This window comes from Crocuta crocuta, unplaced genomic scaffold (genome assembly GCF_008692635.1).
Source record: "Crocuta crocuta isolate KB4526 unplaced genomic scaffold, BGI_CrCroc_1.0 scaffold69, whole genome shotgun sequence".
In the NCBI taxonomy this organism is placed as follows: Eukaryota; Metazoa; Chordata; class Mammalia; order Carnivora; family Hyaenidae; genus Crocuta; species Crocuta crocuta.
The window spans coordinates 743081-764059 of record NW_027551576.1 but is presented as its reverse complement, the minus strand read 5'-3'; the positions used below and the strand labels follow the sequence as shown (position 1 = coordinate 764059).

The window sequence follows — 20979 nt, the reverse complement described above, 5'->3', positions numbered from 1 at the left end:
TGAACTCATGAACCACAAGATCATGACCTGAGTCGAAGTCAGATGCTCAGGTGACTGAGCCACCCTGGTGCCCTTCTCCTATCATTTTTATTGCAAATCCTTTCTCTCAATAAATTTGTCCTCTATTAACTCAGTGATAATACAGATCCAGAAACTTTATACAATTTTGATCTTTACAAAAAATACTTGAATGTGCCTAGAATTTGGTTTGGCAAAGATCTCATTCTTCTCAATAATCCAGGTAAGTAAAAATTCCTGAATAATTTACCAAATATTTCATTTACTTAAGACTTGCTATTCCATACACACACACACACGCATACACATACACCCTTCGTTCAGGCACCAGCATTGTACTAATTTAATTACTAGCTTCCAGCTTCACATTAGAAACTAGTTTTGTACTTCTAGGGAAGACACTTCATTGTCATTACTCTTCTTCAAATTTTTTCTTCTCCATGAAGGAATATAGGCTTTATCTTCACTTCCTGAAGACATTAAATATACTTCTCAGTAATGGTTTACTCTACATGTTCCAATATGGTTATTCCTAGGCAGGTTCTTAGTTTTGTTAAGTTTGAGAATGAAAAAGTTTCTTCATTCATTTTCTTAGTACATAAATGCTATTAATTTTTGCGTAGGTACCTTCTATCCAGTGATCTTACTGAATTCAATTCTAGGTTTTTCCACTGGTTAGAGTTTCCTAAGGTACATAGTCACATCATTTACAAACAATGAACATTTATGCCCTCTCCTTCCTGAAGAGTAGTTTTATTTTTTATTTCTATACAACTTTAGATTCTTTGATGTATCTTCCTATCTGACTAATTTCTGTAAATACTCCATAAATAAATACTCAACAAGAAACAGCATTTTGTGTAGAATAATGTTAGTAATAATTCTTATTATCGGTATGATACCACACTAAACACTGCACAGAATATTTAATTTATTAATCTCACATAACCTTTGGAAAGCAGGTATTACTATTCCCATCTTATAGAGGAGGCTCAGAGATACTTAGTAACTTGCCCAACATGAGGTAAAGGGTAGAGCTGGTTCTCAAATTCAACTGAATTCTTTCTACTACACCAGTCTATTTCTGTTTCTTAACATCTTCATGGTCTTCAAAACAAAACAAAACTAAACAAAACAAAACAATCCCTTAGGATTTACATGAACTTGCAGCAATATACCAAATCGTTCATTTGACTATTATTTAGTTTTAATTAAAAATTCTCCTTTTGGTTATATTGCTCCTCAAGGGCACGGTGGGTCCTTTGAATGTTTCTCACTGCTAAAGGTGAGGGCAAAAATTCAATGAAGGTTGGTGACTAACAGTTCTAATTCCATTCCAACCAGGGCATGGAGTAACAAAGACACTGCCTAGGAGTCTTTGCTAGTCAGGACACAGGCTGATATACAATGTCACTTTTCCAACACAAACAGACACACACAAATATGCATACGTACGTACACTAGATAGAAGATTTAATTTATACTTTCACTGTACTGTAAAAGCTGCCAATAAATTGATAGTATTGATGGAAACCTAGTATCAGCATTAAAAAAATTTTTTTTTAATTTATTTATTTTTGAGAGAGAAAGAGATATAGTGTGAGCAGGGGAAGGGCAGAGAGAGAGGGAGACACAGGATCTGAAGCAGGCTCCAGGTTCTGAGTAACCGGTTAGGACAGACCCAGCACAGGGCCTGAACGCACAAACCACAATATCATGACTTGAGCCAAAGTCGGATGCTTAACCAACTGAGACACCCAGGTGCCCCTCAGCATTTCTTTGTATTAATCTGGTTTGAGTAAATCTTCCTAATCTCTGATGTAGAAGAAGAGTAAAATACTTTAAGAACATAGTATCATTTATCTTCCAGATGTTTTACACTGGGATTTTATTATCCTGGGGTTGTACATGTGAAAACTTGTAAAGTATAACCCAATCTAGAGAGAACAATTAACTAAGTTAATAATTTCAAAAAATATCTTTTTAGTAGGCTACTTTTCCCCAACTATACTATTATGTAGAATTTTAACATAAAGCAGATGCTACTAGTACAAATCTATTTAAGTTCATATTTACTCAGCAAATCAATGAATAGAAACAGTTTCTATGAAAATCTGAAATATTACATCACATTAGTTGTAGTCTGACATGACTTTTATCATCTAATTCATTTTGGTATGTTTTAAATTACGTAATATTCAAAAAATTTTGACTTAGAGATAAACTTAAAGAAACTTTTCAATTGGGCTGAAACTGGTGGAAGAAACTTTGGTAAAGATTGTCTCAAAATAAGTTAGTATCCCAAGTTCAGGCACCAGTGCTTTCATTTGCAATTCAATTAGAATTACCCTGCAAGAGTTCCTGTGAAAACCCATAAACCTGATGATTTTTTAAGACCTTCTAATTTAAAAACTCATAAGGACTTAATACTGGATTCAAAGCCATGTCTCCTTGAAAATTTTACACAAATTGTGCAAGCCCTTTTGAAAACAATAAAGTTGTAACAATTTCTCATTTACTTCATTCATCTCCTTCAACCAAGCCCCTCTCAACTCAATCATCTGTAATTTTTATTCTTTCCTGAACATGTCCCACATCTTTATTATTTCTCCTCTTACAAATATGGATATAGATTTCCTAAACTTACTACTTTAAATGTATCTAACCTTTTTATAACCATCTCTGCTGTTATCTGTACACTGTCTAGTTCCTTCTGTCGGCGTGGGAAACTGTTCCCTGACTTGAGCTCTCTCTCCTCCTCTGTAAAGACAGATGTAAAGTAACTATTTAGACAACAATGCTTTTTTTGTATAAGATTTTTCAAGTACTCAAAATGAAATTTTTTATATGGACCGGAGTTAACTACTGCTTATGTATCCAGGAAGGTTTGAGACACGTACCTGCATTGTCTTTGCAGATACTAGAAGAGTTACTATTCTCGTTACTTTGGTATAGGTGCTGAGTTCTAGTCTCTTGGGGTACAGATGATGTTTGAGTCATCCCTTCTTCCAAGGCTTGCTTTATCCAGCGCTATAATGAAAAAAGAACCAGGGAGTTATCAATAATCATTTAAAACTATTTAGTAAAGCTATTTTAAATACATTAGCCAGATCATTCCACATCAACTGGGGAGAGACGCAGTCCAACACACTCATTCAATTCCAGAGTCAAGTATTTTTTGTCTGCGTATCAGCATATTAGAACACTGCCCCATCAATCCTTCTACAGGGCAAAACTGAGAAAATCTGGATTACATATAATGAGATCCCATCAAAAACCCCAAACCAATAAAAAATGATTACTATCCAACTTAGCTTTCATTTAAGAGAGACTCTGATCATATAGGATAAAACCACATAAAATAAGTGCCTAGAAAGAAGATAAAAGATCTCTTAAGAGTTGTCTACCCTGTGCTGGGGACATCTGAAGAGGTAACAGAAAAGATTCACAGGAAGACTTTGGATGAGAATAAACAGCTCTTTGGTACAGATACAAATTACTCCCAAAAGGTCTACTCTTAGACGGAATAACCTGTGAGGTTTATTTTTTTCCCCTATCAAGTACTTTGGTTAACTTAAGGAAGAATAATGCAAATCACCAGAACAAATGAACTTCTGCAGAAATCAAAAAGGGGAAAAAGTCAAAAAGAGATCTCTAATCAGTCACATTTTTTGTAGTGAATACTGGAATCTAAAATGATGGTATAAATTTAGGTCAGAAAAGTGAGCCTCCTAAGATTAGGATAATAAGATTATTCATCCTGGGGAAGAGAGAAAATTTCTTACCTGTAATTGTGTTCTCTTAAGATACACAGTTGTAGGTTGCTCACCACTCTGTGGCTCTCCTGCCCTGACATAAGACAGATCGAATTTTGATAAACATCAATTTCTGAATTAGACCCTCCCCCAAATAGGAAGAGCAAAGGTGATTATAATTTTACACCTTTAGAGAACAAGTATTACAGGTAAGTAAATATTCTCTTCACCAAAGAGGGAAAATAGATTTACCCTCTTAGAAACTTAGGAAATAAGACAAAGAATATTTTACCAAGAAAAATTTTACGTTGTGTAAATAAATGGCTTTGTGGTCTACCAAGTGAAAGCAAAACTAAAACTGTAAACACAGGCAGTTAAGAGCGAATAAGCATATAAAAAAGAGATCTGAACAGTCAAATGAATCGCATCAACATTTTATGATATGACCAGGTCTCTGAAAAGCCAAAACAAGACCAAGAATGAACTCTCTTATACACAGAATACTGATGTAAAGATGAACTGTCTGTCAGAACCATAGCGCCTTACAACTTAGAAGAGACCTTAGAGGTTACCTTGTCCAAAGCACTCATTGTATAGATGGGGAAAATCAGGCCCAGAGGACAAAATGAGTGAAAAATCCTTTGTTACAGATACCTTTAGTACAAGTTTTTCTTTTCAGAGCAGATGACAGGACTCACTTGGGGTCACTGTGCTTTCCTCCAAGAGAAGATAATTTCTTTTATTTCCAGTGTCAAGTAGACGCACCCATAAAATAATTTACATTCTGGATCTGATGACTACAAAAATGGAAAATAAAACCAGGACAGGGGCATTCTAAGGAATCAGATGCTGCTATGGTTAGCTATAAGGTCAAATACAGCAAACCTGTCCAAACCCATTCCTCCTGGTCCTACTGTATGTCTATACAATATTAGAGCTGATAAAAAAAAAAAAAAAAGAATGTGAATATTTGTAACTAACAAAGTTCTATAATAACAAATTAATTTTAGATACCCTCAGCCCCTCAGTTCTAGCTAGTTAATAGGTAAAAAGAAGACTTCAACCTTCCCTAAGACTCTCTATAAAAGTTTTAGAAGCTCAGAGATAGGTGAAAGAAATGTTTTAAAAAGTCTCATTACTATGGGGAAAGAGCAAGGAAGTAATTTGGGTTTTGGAGTTCAAAAGATCTGAACTAAAATTTGGCCATGCCTCTTACTAGCTGCCTAACTCTGGGCAACCCATCTAAGCCAGTTTCTGAATCTATAAATCAAGGCCAATAATCCCAACTTCACAGGTTGTCTTGAAAGCTAAGTGAGAGAATACATGTGAAGAAAGCTTGCAGCACATTACTAGGCACAGATATTTAGTGAAGACTTGTTCAACTGTATTTCAGTGCTATGTATGGAGACACAGATTAATAACCCTCCAGGGTATACAATAAAATACCAATGCAAAGTAAAGTTTTCATTTTCAGTTAGGACGGTTTTCTAAGAAATCTGGAAGACCAAATCTCCCACACCCCACTCATATTTACAAGGTTAAGTTTAGAGAAGATTTATAAAGAACAAGGAAGGACACTACTGAAGGCTGATTAGCTATTCATAAAATCAATGCTTCCATTTTAAAATATGTGAACACCCAATAAAAGATATGCCATAGTGTGCTTTTTAAGAACTACGATTCAATATAGTTTAAAAATTCCAAGGACATCAAAAATGTTCTGTCAAACATTCTAAGAATCTGGATGCAAAACATACACATGCAACTGTACATGATTTTTAATTTGAGGCTTTTATGTCCTTTAATCAGGTAAGAACAGTAGGCCTGTCAGCAATACACTCTGTTCCAACTAATCCCACGGAGGATGGTTTTTCTCATTTGTTTAACTTATACTCTTCTCTGAGAATTTCAGAAATTTATCACAATTTTGTTGAATAATGCAGATCTTCATAGGTCCTACACTAGGACCTATGTGTCCTAAGGACCTAAGGACACCTAAGTGTCCTTTTCTAGCCAATCTAAAAATAACTCTTTTCCATCCTCACCTAGGATAAAGCTGAGTTCAATTTCTAGATAAAAGATCCAATTTCATTAATTTTGCCCTTCAAAAAGCGACATTTTTATTTTGTAATATAATCTTCAAGTTAACAGTAAATATTAAGGCTATGACTTCAACTCAATCCAGATCTAAACTTAAAAAACTTTAAAGACCCAATTTAAGAAAGATAATTTTACCAGATAACTAAGCGTACACAGTCTGAACTCTTCCTGAAGACTGATACGTGTGTATAGATAAAAGTGCCTGAGCAGAACCTGCAGAAAACAAGACTAAGGAGAGTCAGACACATCTGGAGAATATAACATGGACATGAGGGGAATGGAATTTTTATCTGCTGCCAGTGGAGAAACAAAGATGAGCCACAGATACGAGTCCTAAACCATAACGAGATAAAAAGAGTTCTAAGAAATGGATTTTTATCTGATTTGAAATCATATTCCTACATGTTTTTTTGGTTTTTACAGGACACTGCTAATTGGAAAAGCAAGACTGACTGCTTCAGAATGATTAAGGCAACATTTCAAGAGGCCTGTCTATACTATTTAGAATTCAGACTTCATTATTAATCTGTGGTTAAGTGGTTATCTGTCTATCCTTCTCAAAGGACCAAAACAGGAGATACTACTGTCTGGCTCTGATAAGATGCTTCAACAATTAACATCCTCAGAAGTCTAGTATATTATGTCCAGCCAAAGAAAGAAAAAAAGGAAAAACCTTCTCTCTCATAGATATTAAGTCATCACCTGACTTGCTCCTCCAAACTAAAGACAATATCTAATTGTTAGACCTTCTCTAATTGCTTAATTGCATTCTAAAAATGTAGTTAATATTTTGAGCAGTTACTCTTCATGAGGGACTGAACTAAATTTAACAGGAAGATTAGTTTTGCATGCCATACTAGAATTAACACAACTCTCCAATTATTATAGAATGAGGTTAATCATGATGCTCATTAAATGTAAGCAATCCCCCCCTCCCCCCATGATCTCTGAGATCCAAGGGAAGTGACTTGGTATAAAAATGCATCCCCAGAGACCCAACCGTCCTTATCACTTAGGCAAATTTCTAGTCTTTCCTTTCCCTTAAGAAAGATGTCACTGTTTTTATTCTTGACACCTGGAAGTTATTCATGTGATTGTGTTATCTACAAAGCCTCCCTTTTAGCAAAGATCTCATGGTCAAATTTTTCCTTACGGGTTATTCTACTTGTTAAGTTTATTTAAATAAACCATTAGGTGACTCAAATTCTTAGGTAAGATGTGCAATTAGGAAGACTTCCTTCAGTGTATACTACCCAATCAGTGGTAGTGCCCTTCCTTTGTGCACAGAACCCTGTTGCCCTCCTCCCCTCCATATCCCACACCACTTTATCTCATCTTTCATGCCCCCCACCCCCAAGAAATAACTTCTGCTCTTAGGGGAAAGAGAAAAGCTTTAAGTTTGGAGGAGTCAGGGAAGACCTGCCTGGAGTTGGAGACTTCATCACATCAAATAATCTACATGCAGCATCCTCATGTACGTGATGCCAGTGGAGGAGGGCAATGGCAGACACTGAGGAAGGCAGCCTGAATCCAGATCTGAGGATAAGAGAAAAGGGTGTTCCAGGGAACAGACTCTACCTCAAAGGAAGACCAAATGAAAGGGTGTCCTAAACTTCTAGAAACACAAAAACGTCATTATAGGTCTGAGGGAGCGATCTATTCTCAAGAGACACCTTTGGAAAATATGCAGGGCTTCTGGGAATTCTGAAAGAGCATTCCAAAAACAACCATCAAACACTACTGCCATAGATCCAAAAATAATATGTAACTAGAGAGACAGTGGGGAATGGGGGCAAGAAAGAGAGAGAGAGAGATAGAGATAAAGAAAATTTATAGTAGGTTGCATATTTACTAGGGAATAAACAGTCCAACTTGTTTGTTATTTGATCAAAGAACAGGAATTATGCCAATTATAACAGGACTTCCTCTACTCTCACTCAAATAATAACAGTAATTAAATAAATTCAACACACAATTTGATCATTTTTTACTTGTGCAATAGTGCTCTAGAGTATCTGGGGCCCAATCTCACACAGTGATCACAAATGGACACGTTAACCAATACCACAAGAGCACACACAGAACATCCCTCCCTACCCGGTCATCAACTGCTGTGTGCTCTCAACTCAGTAACTTCAAGGGCTCTTGGAAAACACAACAGTGACTCTTCAGAAATTGAGCACCAAAAATGCAGTATATATCCCATTTTAGTCCTACTGACTCTTGATGCATCACTATTCATGGCTGAAAAACTAACTCATTAAAAACTCACATGGGCAGAGAGTGGCTGTCTAGAAAGTAGGTTAGATATGCCACAATTATAGGCATTCTAGGTTTAAAAAAAAAAAAGCCCACATAAACACAGACATACCTTTTTACAGGAGCTGAAGGTGCCATCAGGCAGAAGGGGCCTTCGACGTCTCTCAGGGATAAAGGGTGAGCCAAAGCGAATGTAGTGTTTGGGGGTGGTGCAAATTAATGGGGAATGGATAAGACCGGGTAACATGTTCAGGGTTGTTGCCAGTACAGTTGGGTCCGTGGTGATGCGTAAAGGGCATTCAACAGGGCATTCTTGCTTCTCGGCTTTGTCATTCAACCATTCTGTAACTAGATACTAAGGTAAAAAAAGAGATCATTAGTAGGTGCTGGAGATGTAAAAGCCAGAAGCAGCAGTGCAGGTCACAAAGACAAACTCCAGCTAGAAATAGGACAGAGGTAGATAGAGCAGCTGCAGAAAATATGAACTGGCCATTCAGAATGCAAGGTATCTTCCTTCACCTTTTGCATGATCATTAAGGGAAGAATAATTCCAGCTATCAGCAATTTAAGCTCTGCCTAAAAGTTAAGGGAACAAAAGAAAGGTAGGATGGTTTCAGCTTGCTGCCTCAAACAAAACTTTTTATCTAAAACTTTCAATCTAATAATACTTGGATGATTCATTTGTTTTCTGGACATTATAAGTCCTCTCACTTTACTAAAGACACAGCTCTTGCCAGACTAGACTTTTGAAGACTTGTGACTTACCTTTTTGGTTTTGGGGTATTTAGGTGCAGCACGGTTGACATGGGATCCAGTAACTGATACTACAGTTGGGTCAGACCCTATTAATTGCCTATTTTCTCCTGAACTGTCTGTATTTCCAGCTTCAGTAGGAGTCACAGAACTGTTATTTCCGCCCTCTTCCAAGGCAGCTTGTGACAACTCTGCCTGTTGTGCAATGGCCTGCTTCTGACGCTTTAGTCTTTGGGCTGAACTGGTCCGGTACCGAGAAATGCGACTCTTCGGTCGGGGCCTAGAAGGCTTTGCTGGAGGTGGCTTGGGGACTGGCTTTTCTGGAGCAACATCCTGTGACAACAGCAGAGTGAAATGCTTACCAGAAACTTATCAGCAAACATTCTATCCAACCTTCTATTCACTTGAAGCATTCTAAATATTTAGTGGTAAAAAAAAGTGAGTAGAAATGCTAAATGTCAAACATAATCCTTAAAAAAACTTACATAAGTCAGCCAAAGAGGCTGTAGGTAGATGCCTATTTCTTTATAGTAAGTATTTATAAAATAGGTCAAAAGTCGGCTGAAGGTAGCTACCTAATTTAGGGTTCTTAGCGGGAAAGGTAATTCCTTCCTTTGTTTCTTTCCTGCGTACTGAGGTTTGGCTTAAGGCTTAGTATTCATGGCCAGGGTAGGGAACGAAAAGATGCGTTTATCCTGTGAATCCTATGAAAGGTCAGGTGCCTGTGCTATACAGAAGAACCAAAAGAGAAATGAAATGATTTTTATGAACTCACCACCAACAGTTTTATCTGGTAGAAACAGTATGAAGTTACATTCTAGCCTGAAAGTGTCTAATCATTCAAATAGTTTCCCTGATTCCCATAAATCAGCTGATGAAAATGACTTTTATTATAATACGAGGCAAAGCTGAAAATGTGGATTTTAACTATTCCAAAAGATAGGTAGTGGTCATTAGCAAAAGCAAGAATGTCTAAGGCCTAGAGTCTTTCCCTCTCTTACCCCTGCTTGGGAAGACCTCCGGGTATTCACTCCAACACTCTGTGGGGTGCTTGGGATGGCCATGTTTGGAGCAGGGTTGCTAACTTCAGGTTCAGTGGATTCAGGTTTTGCCTCTTCTCCCACAGGGTTCTCTGAGGTGGTGGTAGTAATCTCTATGTCAGAGTTGCTTTGTTCTAAGGGCTGATCGCGCCGCTTCTTTCTTTTCTCTAAGTTTTCAAAAGCATGCATGATGGCCTCGACCTTCCTGTCTTCCCGGGTCTAGAAAGAAATAGCATTAACATAGAAGAAGCTTCAATAAAAGGCAGGGATATTTTTCTAGAAATGTTATTAGTGGAAATTCATAGACATTTAAAGACATTTGCCAGTAAAATGATACATATATCTTAGAGAGTATAAGTAAAACAAAAAATAAAATTAAAAAAAATTAATTTTAGAGAGATACTGAGCAAGCAGGGTAGAGAGGCAGAGGGAAAGAGAAAGCAGCCTAAGCAGGCTCCATGTTCTGCGTGAGGCCTGATGTGGGGCCTCACAACCCTGGGATCATGACCTTAGCTGAAATCAAGAGTCGGACACTCAACTGACTAAGCCACCCAGTTACCCCTAAAAAAATTGTTTTTAAATGTTGGAAAGAGTTGTAGGAAAAGTGAAATCTAAACTTTTCGAAATCTCCAGTTACTGCTACACTTTATAATAGAAAACAAAATTGTCAGGGTGCCTGGGTGGCTTGGTCAGTTAAGTGTTCGACTCTTGATTTTGGCTCAGGTCATATCATAGTTCATGGGATCGAGCCCTACCTTGGGCTCTGTGCCAACAGCGTGGAGCCTGCTTGGGATTCTCCCCACACCCCCCCCTCCCCGCGCCCCCTCTGTTCCTCTCCTGCTCATGCACTCTCTCAAAATAAATAAGTAAACTTAAAAAAAGAAAGAATGAAAGAAAGAAAAAAATGTCATCAAAACCAATTTTTCTCATGATTTTCAGAATTCAAACAACAAGGTAGATTTTCTTTAACTTCCCAGGACCAGAACAAAACATGGCTGGCTCCAGAAACAGAGTAGAATTTTTGAATCCATGTGACCAAAAGTTTTATTTTTATGTCAAAACTCACACAATTCCAGGGGCGCCTGGGTGCCTCAGTCCATTAAGTAACTGACTCTTGATTTCAGCTCAGGTCTCCTGGTTCCTGAGATCAAGCCTCACATTGGGCTCTGCACTGATAGCGCAGGGCCTGCTTCCGATTCTCTACTCTCTGTCCCTCCCTCCACCCCCCCCAAAAATAAACATACACACACACACACACACACACACCCGAAAAACAAAATTTAAAAAAACCTCACCCAATTACATAACAAGAAGCCCCAACATACATATTTCATTCCAACCAGGCAGTTCTTTGGAAACCACACTGTTAGTAAGAAACCTCTGAAGACCATCATCAGATAATAATCACTAGACAACTACTATGTGTGTCTGTGAGATAAAAATAAATCATAAAGAAATCTCTTTTATAAAAAATAGCCCAAATTATAAGTACAAGTGATGATATACTACCTTTGTCAAAGAAAAAGATGATACAAACTCAGAAGACAAGGGGTTCACATGCTGTGGGTAGCAGGAACAAAAGGACTTTAGAAAGTACCCACCCTTCTGCTATGAGCTGGGTTCTCCTGGTCATCTGTAACCTCTTCTTTCTCCTCTTCTGCTTTTTCTTCTGGATTGTCTATTTCCTTTAAAACAGAGGTGATATTCAGCTGAACTCTTGAGTCTAAGAAAAAGCAATCTTTTTTTTCTGGTAGCTTAAAATCCTCTAGAAACATTTCTAATACTTTATATAGTGTTATTCATAGGAGACTACATGGTAAATGCAAATGATAAGCACCATTCTCTGGACTTGAAACATGGAAGGCAGCTGAAAGGATGTTCTTGACATTATTAAAAAAAAAAAGAGAGAAAGACAATGAATGAATGCACATGCACCTTGATAGGAAGGGCATTAAGTGTTATTATGGACTTCCTACCTATAACAACATATGACAACCTGGGATCCTCTTTATTTGAATAGAATCAATACCATAGCAACATCCTCTGACCAGGGGAAGATTACCTCATGGTCACTGGACACAGTTACTTTCTCAGGAACTTGTTCTGGCTGCTGATTGTTATCCTCTTCTGGAGCCTCATTCTGCTGCTCCATCTCTAGCTCTTTCCGTCGTGCTTTTCTACGTCTTGTCTCTGCTCCTATGGTGGGTAAGCTTGGAGGAGGTGGGAGTGGTGGTTCTGCAGCATTGGGATTCCTTTTCTGTATAGGGCAATTCCGGTTCCCCTTGTGACATGCACAGTCCACTTTATAATTACTGCTCCAAAGAAACAACCAAGAGTGCTTGTCTTAGTACCCTTGAAAAACCAGTCATACTGTTCCATTCATTCTCTTGGAATAACACTACAGGAATTTCCTCTAGTATTATTTTTGAATAAGTTAAACAGACAGATTAGAATCCTATGAATACTTCTCAATATTTGGTACTCATTTGCTCTATAACCCCCAACTCTTCCTCTACATGTGGTCAGTGGAAATGAAAACAAGTCTCCACTAAGTTCAATTCTCCCAAATGTTTTCATGCTACTTAGTGGGTGGTGAATCATTAATAGTGTCTAAAGAGGCTATACTTCTTTTGTGCCTACCTTCACCACGTCCTCACTTTTATCCTAATGATTCCCTACTTATTCCTAATAACTTTTCCTCTCATATCTGTGTTGAACATCAATTTACCACATAACCTTTTCGGTCTAAAAGGATCAAGAGAGACAAAGCATCAATTTTACAAAATCCATCACATATTTATCCGTTACTTGTCATCTTAGTTTTTCTGCTTTGTCTCATTCAGATAGACTACACAGTTTGAATGGACGGGGTGAAGTTTAAAATTTTCACTCTATATGAATCCTGGCACAAGTGCTGTGTGCATAACAACAGATGCTACTGTAATTTCTAGGAGTATCTCATACCTACCCTTTTACTGTTCTTGCTATAGAGACAAAGACAAAACACTTTTGGTTAGGAGACCAGTAAACACTGTCATACTATGTATCTGTATCTCTAGGAAAAAAAAAAAAAACCAAAAAAACCCAACCCTAACTCTGTCTTTCCCTCTACAATTTTCAGACAAAAAAAATGCATTTCTCATGGAAAGATTAGGTTAAAAAAAAGGGGAAATGACAAGGAAAAAAAGCAGACCAATAAAAGAGCTTAACATGTAATATGTTAAGACAAGATCATTCATTTAGGAAAGGTTTTGGAGGTCTTACCAGTTACTGTACTCATAATCAAATGCTATCGTGACCTCAGCATCCTTGGTGATGGCAGACACTGCATAGATACATAAGTGAATCATCCCATCTGCAATCATGTGTCGCACCTGTGTGAACATGGATTATGGTTTACAATTTACCATAAAGACCAGAAACTCTCCATAAGAGAGAAAAAAACCTTTTGCCAAAACAGTATCTCTCCGCTTAAGAGTTATGGTAGTCTATTACTTTACTCCATCATTTCATATGAAACTATTACACAGTAATTGTTTGAAAATTTATAATACTCTTTGAAATACAGAAAACCCGAGATGTTAGTAATGAGGGTAAGATCTCTGCTCTCCACTTAAAGCTGTTGTCAGTTGCATCAGAGAATTAAAATTCCTTAACCTGTAAGAAAAGCTCTGTGGATTTTCTTGCTGCATTTGATGTAGTTGAACTGATTATGCTTCAAGTAATAAATTCTAGAAATGTCTAGCATCTTTTACAACAGTATCACCTAAAATCTAAAAAAGTGCAAACACATAGCTTAGTTTGAGCCTAATGACATTTTCTATCATATAATAATTTCTTTAATAGGAAATTTCTCTTTAGCAAAAGTTAACTTGCTTTTTCCCATTCCTGCCTCCTTTAAGAAAATCCCCTGCTTGCCCCCATCCTGTTAGATAGAATGAAAGCATCATTACTTTTGTTTTTTGTCTCTTATGATAACAGATCATAATGATTATCTACAGACCTTAAATTAATCTGGGTGAAGTTTTCAGACTGCATCTTCAGGAGACTTGTCGTTTGGTGGTTCCATTCAAAGAGAAGTTGCTATAGAAATCTTACCTCTGCATTCGGTGTACATGATCTTCTGATGAACCGAGCATCATTACCGAAAGTACGTGCATCCACACACATCTCTACACCATTGAATTTTGAGTAGAAGAGCACAAAGGGGTATGGTCTAAGGGATATAAGTGAAATTCCTGTAATTCTCAACACAAATAAAAAGGCCACCCCATGACTTTACTTCAGATATGAAGCATATGCTGACAGAAGCAGCAGCAGTCCTTTGCAATTCCTAAACTTGAAAAACATCACATGCTCGTCTGCTTTTGATTACAGAACAAGCACAAAGCAAGAAATGCTTGGCTTGCAAAAGTGTCATTACCACTTTATACATTAAACAATTTGTAGATTTATTTGCACTTTTTTTTTTTTTCAAATAGCAGACGGACTTGAGCTTATCTGAGTTCTAATCTTTTCCCCAAGAGCGTTCTATCAACCAGGATATTTCTTCTTCTTTTCTTTCTTTTTTTTTTTTTTTTTACAGCCATACCACTCTGCCAGGCCCACTTTAGCCCTTACTGCTCAGTGAATGATGTTCTTACTTTTTGAAGAAATGCCCATTGACCTCAAATTGTTGTCGTAACATGACTTTCCCTCGATACTCTATTATAAGAGTGTCCAAAGCCAAATCTCTTGCAGCCCTCAGGATCTTCCGGTGCTTTTGAACACGAGTGACTCTTCCCAACTGTAGCTGAGTAAAACCAGAGTATTAACATTAGACAACAGCATCAGCATCATGGTAGACAACTGAAATATTTCCTAAATGAGGAAAAGGCACCAATATTTTCAGGTTTTATCTGTATGCAATTTAGCTCAATAATCAGAAAATTTTGAATGATAAAAGCTTCTAGGAAACAGGCTCCACCCAATAAACCAGTCACCGCCTCCCTCACAAAAAGCAAGAAAAGATCAAAGAAAAATACACAGTTAAGATTTTAGTGGCTCTATGTCTATTATTAATCTTAAAATCCCCTACTGAGGTTGTATACAATTTCCGATCTTAATTTATCTATCTTTAATTAATACTTTAAAAATATGTATCCAGACAGTTTCTAGTCACCTCAACTTGCTTTTAGTTCAAGATGCTCCTCAGCTGGCTAATTTGTTATTAGCTTATACATTTCAAAGAAATGGTAATCCCATTATAGGCCCTCTCTCTGGGTTCAGAAAGTCTCAACTACTTACTTATAGAGAGTCTTTTACCTTTTGATCCTTACCTGCATTTGGGAACCAATAACTGTATTGTTACAGGCCAATTCAGTCTTATTAATAGTGTCTAAAATAGCAGGTTTGCCCACAAATTCCTTGCTAGAATGTAGATGTTGTTCAAGGGCGTTCTGTACATCTGCACTGTACTGATTAGTGAAAGCTTCTTCATACTGATCAGTCCATAGTCTTATCCGATTTTCCCATCCCTCAGTTGTATTCTCATCTAAATTCTGTGCTTCAGAAGGAGAATTCTGTAGAGAACAAAGGTCAGGTAGGTTAGGAGAACCCATGCATAAAAATGGGGGAAAAACAGGCTGTATTTCCAGAGAAAATTAGTTTTCACTTGGCAGGTGGTGTGGCATAAAAGAGCAATCAATGGCCTGGGAGTCAGGGGATCTGGCTTCTATCACAGTTTTGTTACCAGTGAGATGTGAGGCCTTGAACAACTTCTTAGACAAGAAGTTTCCTCATTTATAAAGTGAGGAATTAATATGGATCATAGTTCCATCACATCACTGTGATTTTATGACCATTTTTAAATCATAGAAATAAATTTTGTTTCTATCAGAAGAATGAAATCAAGTTCACAACAAATCTTCATAAAAACAAACAACAGAGATACCTGAAAAGATCACACTGTTTAAATTTCCATACTTAATTGAACATCTGTGTTAGTGTACCAGCCTAAACTAGTATTTCACTACGCTCCAAGAGAATGGTTTTTTTTTCTTTTTTGTGACTCATTATTTTCATTATACAATTAAATACATATTAAGTCTAAAAATACATGTGACCCAAATAAATAACCCATAATCTCGCCTCCCAGAGACAAAGTTATCATTTTGGAGTGCATCCTTCTAGCACTCTATTTCTGACAGTTGCAACAGCTGCAGTCTGAAGAAGTGAGGTGGGGGCAAGGAAGTGGGTAGATGGAGTACAGAAAATGCTGAGAGGTACTTTGCTATACTTCTCTAGGAAAACCACTGCTCACTATGGTGATAATTCTCAAAAAGAATTATTATGTCAACAACACTGTCCTAAACAGTTTTTGCATTTGAGACACAGAGACACAGCTTAAGTCTGACACATGTTCTCCTCCATGGTGTTAAAGTGTCCTCAGAAAACAAAACAAATAACTGATAGTGATGATGTCATACCAGTGATGACTAGAAGGAAAAGATTCCATAATACCAAAGCTACTTGCAAATCCATGTCCAAACTAACGTTACAATTACAGGAATAAGAAAACTAAAAATACTTTCCATGAATGACAGAAAACATTTATACCTATTTTAACAATTGCTTTCTTTCACTTTTGTGTCACTGTTTTTGATTGCCTGTTGTCTATCATCCTTTCCCCAAGGAACACGGAAATGAAAAAAAAATTAACACTTTCATTTTTCTACCCTTCTCACCACAGTCCAAAAGAATGAACAATAAACAAAGGAATCTAAGAAACACCTACGGCCAACACACTGAGAACACAGTATCACCTGCTTGAAGTATCAGGAGCAGCTAAGCAAAAGAAAACTACAAAACTTGAGATGTAAGGGTGTTTATCAGACTGGGGATTATGGGGTCCCAAACAGTATTCCCAGGTTTAAGCATTCAGTCGTGATCACTAAACTGATGATTTAACTACACTTAATTTATACTAGAAGCCTTTGTTACATTATTAGTTGTTGTTCACTAACAGAACTCTGACTACTCTGCTGTTACCTTCTTCTGGGTACTAGAAACCCAATTCAATGGGTTTAGAGCATGGTTCTCAAGCAGAGATGATTTTTTTTTCCCTCTAGGAGACATTTGGTAATATCTGAAGTCATTTCTGATTACCACACCTGGGTGTATGTGTTACCGGCACCTAGTGGTTATGACTAGTCTCCAGTAGGTGAACTCTTGATTTTGGGATACAAATCCAAACAATGACTACTTCTCATTCTTATGTCTCTCATCCACATCTCTGGTGGTGCTCTTACTAATAATTAATTCTGAGTACAAACTTATAACCCAACTTGGAATTCTGATATGAGAATCAAAAGAAACTAGTATTTTTGCTGTTGTTACTTCAATTTTAAAATGCCTAAGGAACTGTCAACATCTTGAAAATACAAGTAATTTACATGTTTATGTGTAGTTTTCAGGGGCAGCCAATCAATAGCTTTCAAAAGTTTTGAAAATCTGGAGGTAAGTTACAGCAGTTAGCTAATAAAAGAAAAAAGGGCTTAATAGTTGGGAACGGGGCTATGTCTGCCCCATAAGTCCATTTAAGGTCCCTTCTAAGCAAATGTGACCTCTTACAGGAGACAGATCTAGCAAACAAAACAAAACAAAACAAAACAAAACATAATGAGTAAGTTGTGTTCCAAAACATCCCAGGACCCTTGATGCTCATGGGCTCTAAGTCCTTTCCCATTGCTTTTACAGGTATGTACAAGTCTGTTTATGGGAATATGCAAAGTGAGGCCTTCAAATTTTAGATAAAGTGTCACCTGTGATCTTCGTTAACATCAGTCATATTGATTGGTACTCAACAGATACTTAAGTAATTTAATTCTAATAAAGATTTTCCTTACTAAAAGATTTTAATGTTTATGCCATATAACTGTCAACAGGAAAGACCCTGCTTTTAATCACTTACACATTTAGGGATAGAAATGCTTATAAAGTTAAATTAGATCTTAGTTCTAAGTAAATGTTATGAAGCCACAAGTAATGAATTGGGAGCTATGCTATCTTCTTACATACATAGGTGAAGAAAAATACCAGATAGTAGAATCAAATCTCCTTTGGAGAAACTGTTATCACCCGTACCTAAAGTCCTTTTAAACCACTGCACATAATTTCTCAAATCTCCAACCACTATCCAGTATCACCTAATAAGTTCTTTCATTTGATAAATGAAGAAAAGAAACACACTAGCATAACCTGCATCTTCTATATCAAATAGATATGCCAGAGAAAAAACAGTTCAAAAGTTAATTCCAGTAAGAATAATTCCTATCAACAATACTGCTTTTCTAACTGATGAAAATTATCCTTCCAACCAGTGCTTAAAGTCCAAATGGTGCTAGGGTGGGTGTACAAGAGACCCCATATCACTAGAAAAATTGCAGTTCGGAGGCTGAGGCCAATTACAACGACAGAACACATTAGCCTCATTTTGTTTGGTAAAATGTCACTTCCCCCACCCCCCACCCACCAGAAAAGCAGCTAATGAAAAACCAGTAAATGAAGGCTCATTATAGAAAGGGAAAATATTTCAGAAAATGGCCAAGAAAACCTACTTCAGAGAAAGGCTCTATGAAAACTGAAGGGCAACAATTACAAACTAACAAAAAGCAGGGTCCAAGATTCCCAGACCATCAACGTCAGGAAAGAAGCTGACCAAAATGCAAGATCACAGTGAAGTAAAACACAGCATCAGGGAAGAATACCCCTTACCTTCATCCGCAAGGACTTCCGGGATCCCTCTCGAAATGCCTATCCCAAAGAGGAAAACAAGTAGAACAAAACAAAACTTGGTACCAAGAATGACAGTTATACCTATCTGAGACTAAAACTAAGGCAAGAACTAGTGTTTTAGTCTGTCCCCTTTTCCCTAGGTGACAAATACAGTGGAATTCCCCACACTATTATCAAGAATAAGGGCAGCTCAAGGCCAGTGAACTTTGAGGCTAATTCTAACACTTTCCATTGTGAAACTAGGTAATTAACAGGGAAGAGCATGCATCACTTTAATCCTATATGCGCTCCTGTCACTAAAAGAAAAATAAAAACATTTCGTGAGGTTGCAGATTTACCAGTTTTGAAATTAAGAAGGAAACAAAGACCAATCCCCTTAACAAGGGGTGGGCAAGTCATCTAGGAGCAACAAAGTTGCCATGATGGGGAAGAAAGAACACAAAACAAAGAGGTTTCTCCTGGAGACTTTGTAGGTGAGAATACAGGAAAGTGACCACAACACTGAGGAAGCCTAAACCATTGAAGAGAAGTTTCCTAACTTTTTTGAAACAAGGAAAAAACAATCAACCCAATGACATGAGGTGGGCATGTTCCAGGACAAGAATTTCAGACTGCATTTCTGGGACTGAGGAGGTAGGGAGATACTGAAGGACAGCAGAAGCCTAGACTGGAGGCTACGGGCTTGGCCAGGTGGGGCTGGGATTTCCTACCTGGGATGGGGTTTGGAGAAGAAACTTTGTGCCAGCTGTGATGGTATGGAGTGGCAGAAGAGAGGCTGGTCTACATATTCACAACATAGATTAGCCGATTTTTGCAAGTAGAGCAAGAGTGGCCCCTCAAATAACTGGATCAAACTTCTTAAAAGAATTTTGGTGCCTTCTTGGTCCAGAATTTGAACTATATCAATATATTTCTACTTAAGATACTTTTACCCTCCATACCTTGATTTTCTTCGTCTTTGCTGCTGCACGACCCTTTTCTGGACTCTTCTTCCGCTTCTTGGGTTTGGTTCTTCTAACAGTTAAGGTGATGCTTGTAGGTGTGTGCTGTGTTGCTGTGTACAACACAGTGGAAGGAGAAAGCTCCTCATCCCAGCTTTCCGTTGCACTGCTATCCCCACCTGGAAAAAAGTTATTTCATAGTTTACACATTGTGCAAACAGTCTCAAAAGTGCATTAAAAGCAGCTTTTTCCTTTACCTCTACTCCATGTCCAGGAAGTCGTAACTTACTATTAACTGTGTCATCTTTAGAACATAAATACCCACCTTCCTTATGAAATCAAGATTCTTTCTATATCACTGGATCAAGCATAGAAACCCTGTTCTACATCATATATACTTTTTCCCTTGGGGTGAGTTCTCAAGCTCCATCGCCTCAATGTGTAACACAGTAAAAGGATCTCATTATTTGGTGTGTGTGCTCACAAGACATATATTGATTACTTCAGGGCTAAAATGTTTTTGGATACATTAATTCACAACAAGAGAAGTACAATGTGCTTGTAAGAGAGCAGCTTTCTCTTCATGAAGAGCTAGGGACCATGGGAACTTACAGGAGTTCTTGAGATGATTATGTAAACTGCAAAATAAATATTTATCTGTCAAAATATGGGCCCAACCCATTTTCAGCTCACCTGATATGTTGTCCTGCTTCCGCCGATGAAGTCTAATAACCTTCCCCCTGCTCATTCCCCTAAAGAGGGAAAATAAACTTAAAGTAGTCCTTCCAAGAGCATGCAGCACATCCTCACACACGTGGGAGATGTGTCTCTGCGTATACTACCCCCTTCCTCCCACCTACCAAATGTTTCCAGGACATTAAATTTCATATCAAATTCAATAGCTTTAACATCAATCTCTCATTCCTTGTTGTCAGCAATTCTCACCTAGTGCAGAGAATTCGAGCCAAGGAGCACTAAGGAATCATCTACATTAACAAACACAAGAAAGAATACTTTGAGCTTTTCCCTACTAGTAAGAAATCCTAAACCCAGCAACCCAGGCTTGAATTGAGATGGAGCATGATCTTACCTGCACTTGTCACAGTTGAGAAGGAAGCCATCCTGAGAAAGACCACAAGGACACCAGGTAGGAACAGTCTCTCCTTCAGAGTTCGGGCTGTCTCCACAGCGTTCCTCTACGGGCGACGGCAGGCCATTCAGGTCAGAACGAGGGATGATCGTCTGGACAGGGGGAGAAGCAGGAGGTGTCGGAGGAGGAGGGGCTCCGTAATTATGATCCTGAAAATAAGATTTTTTAAATCAACAGTGTCCAAACAC

At 37.7% G+C, this 20979-nt stretch overlaps 1 protein-coding gene across 12 annotated transcripts in view; it reads right to left on the bottom strand.

Annotated features, from left to right (window-relative positions):
- Positions 1 to 20979, bottom strand: part of SETD5 (SET domain containing 5) — an 83933-nt gene that overhangs the window by 19454 nt on the left and 43500 nt on the right. For 6 of the 12 annotated variants that reach the window (XM_077751529.1, XM_077751530.1, XM_077751526.1 and 3 more), the window contains 14 exons: positions 20732 to 20940; positions 20335 to 20393; positions 19642 to 19820; positions 18680 to 18718; positions 15244 to 15486; positions 14569 to 14717; positions 14024 to 14141; positions 13190 to 13299; positions 11988 to 12237; positions 11527 to 11610; positions 9887 to 10144; positions 8898 to 9218; positions 8245 to 8487; positions 2919 to 3048 (listed from right to left, as the gene is read on the bottom strand). In XM_077751529.1, coding sequence (XP_077607655.1) covers positions 2919 to 3048; positions 8245 to 8487; positions 8898 to 9218; positions 9887 to 10144; positions 11527 to 11610; positions 11988 to 12237; positions 13190 to 13299; positions 14024 to 14141; positions 14569 to 14717; positions 15244 to 15486; positions 18680 to 18718; positions 19642 to 19820; positions 20335 to 20393; positions 20732 to 20940 — 2392 coding nt within the window. The remainder of the gene's footprint in view (positions 1 to 2918; positions 3049 to 8244; positions 8488 to 8897; positions 9219 to 9886; positions 10145 to 11526; positions 11611 to 11987; positions 12238 to 13189; positions 13300 to 14023; positions 14142 to 14568; positions 14718 to 15243; positions 15487 to 18679; positions 18719 to 19641; positions 19821 to 20334; positions 20394 to 20731; positions 20941 to 20979) is intronic. The other 6 variants (XM_077751534.1, XM_077751532.1, XM_077751533.1 and 3 more) reach the window with 3 other exon arrangements.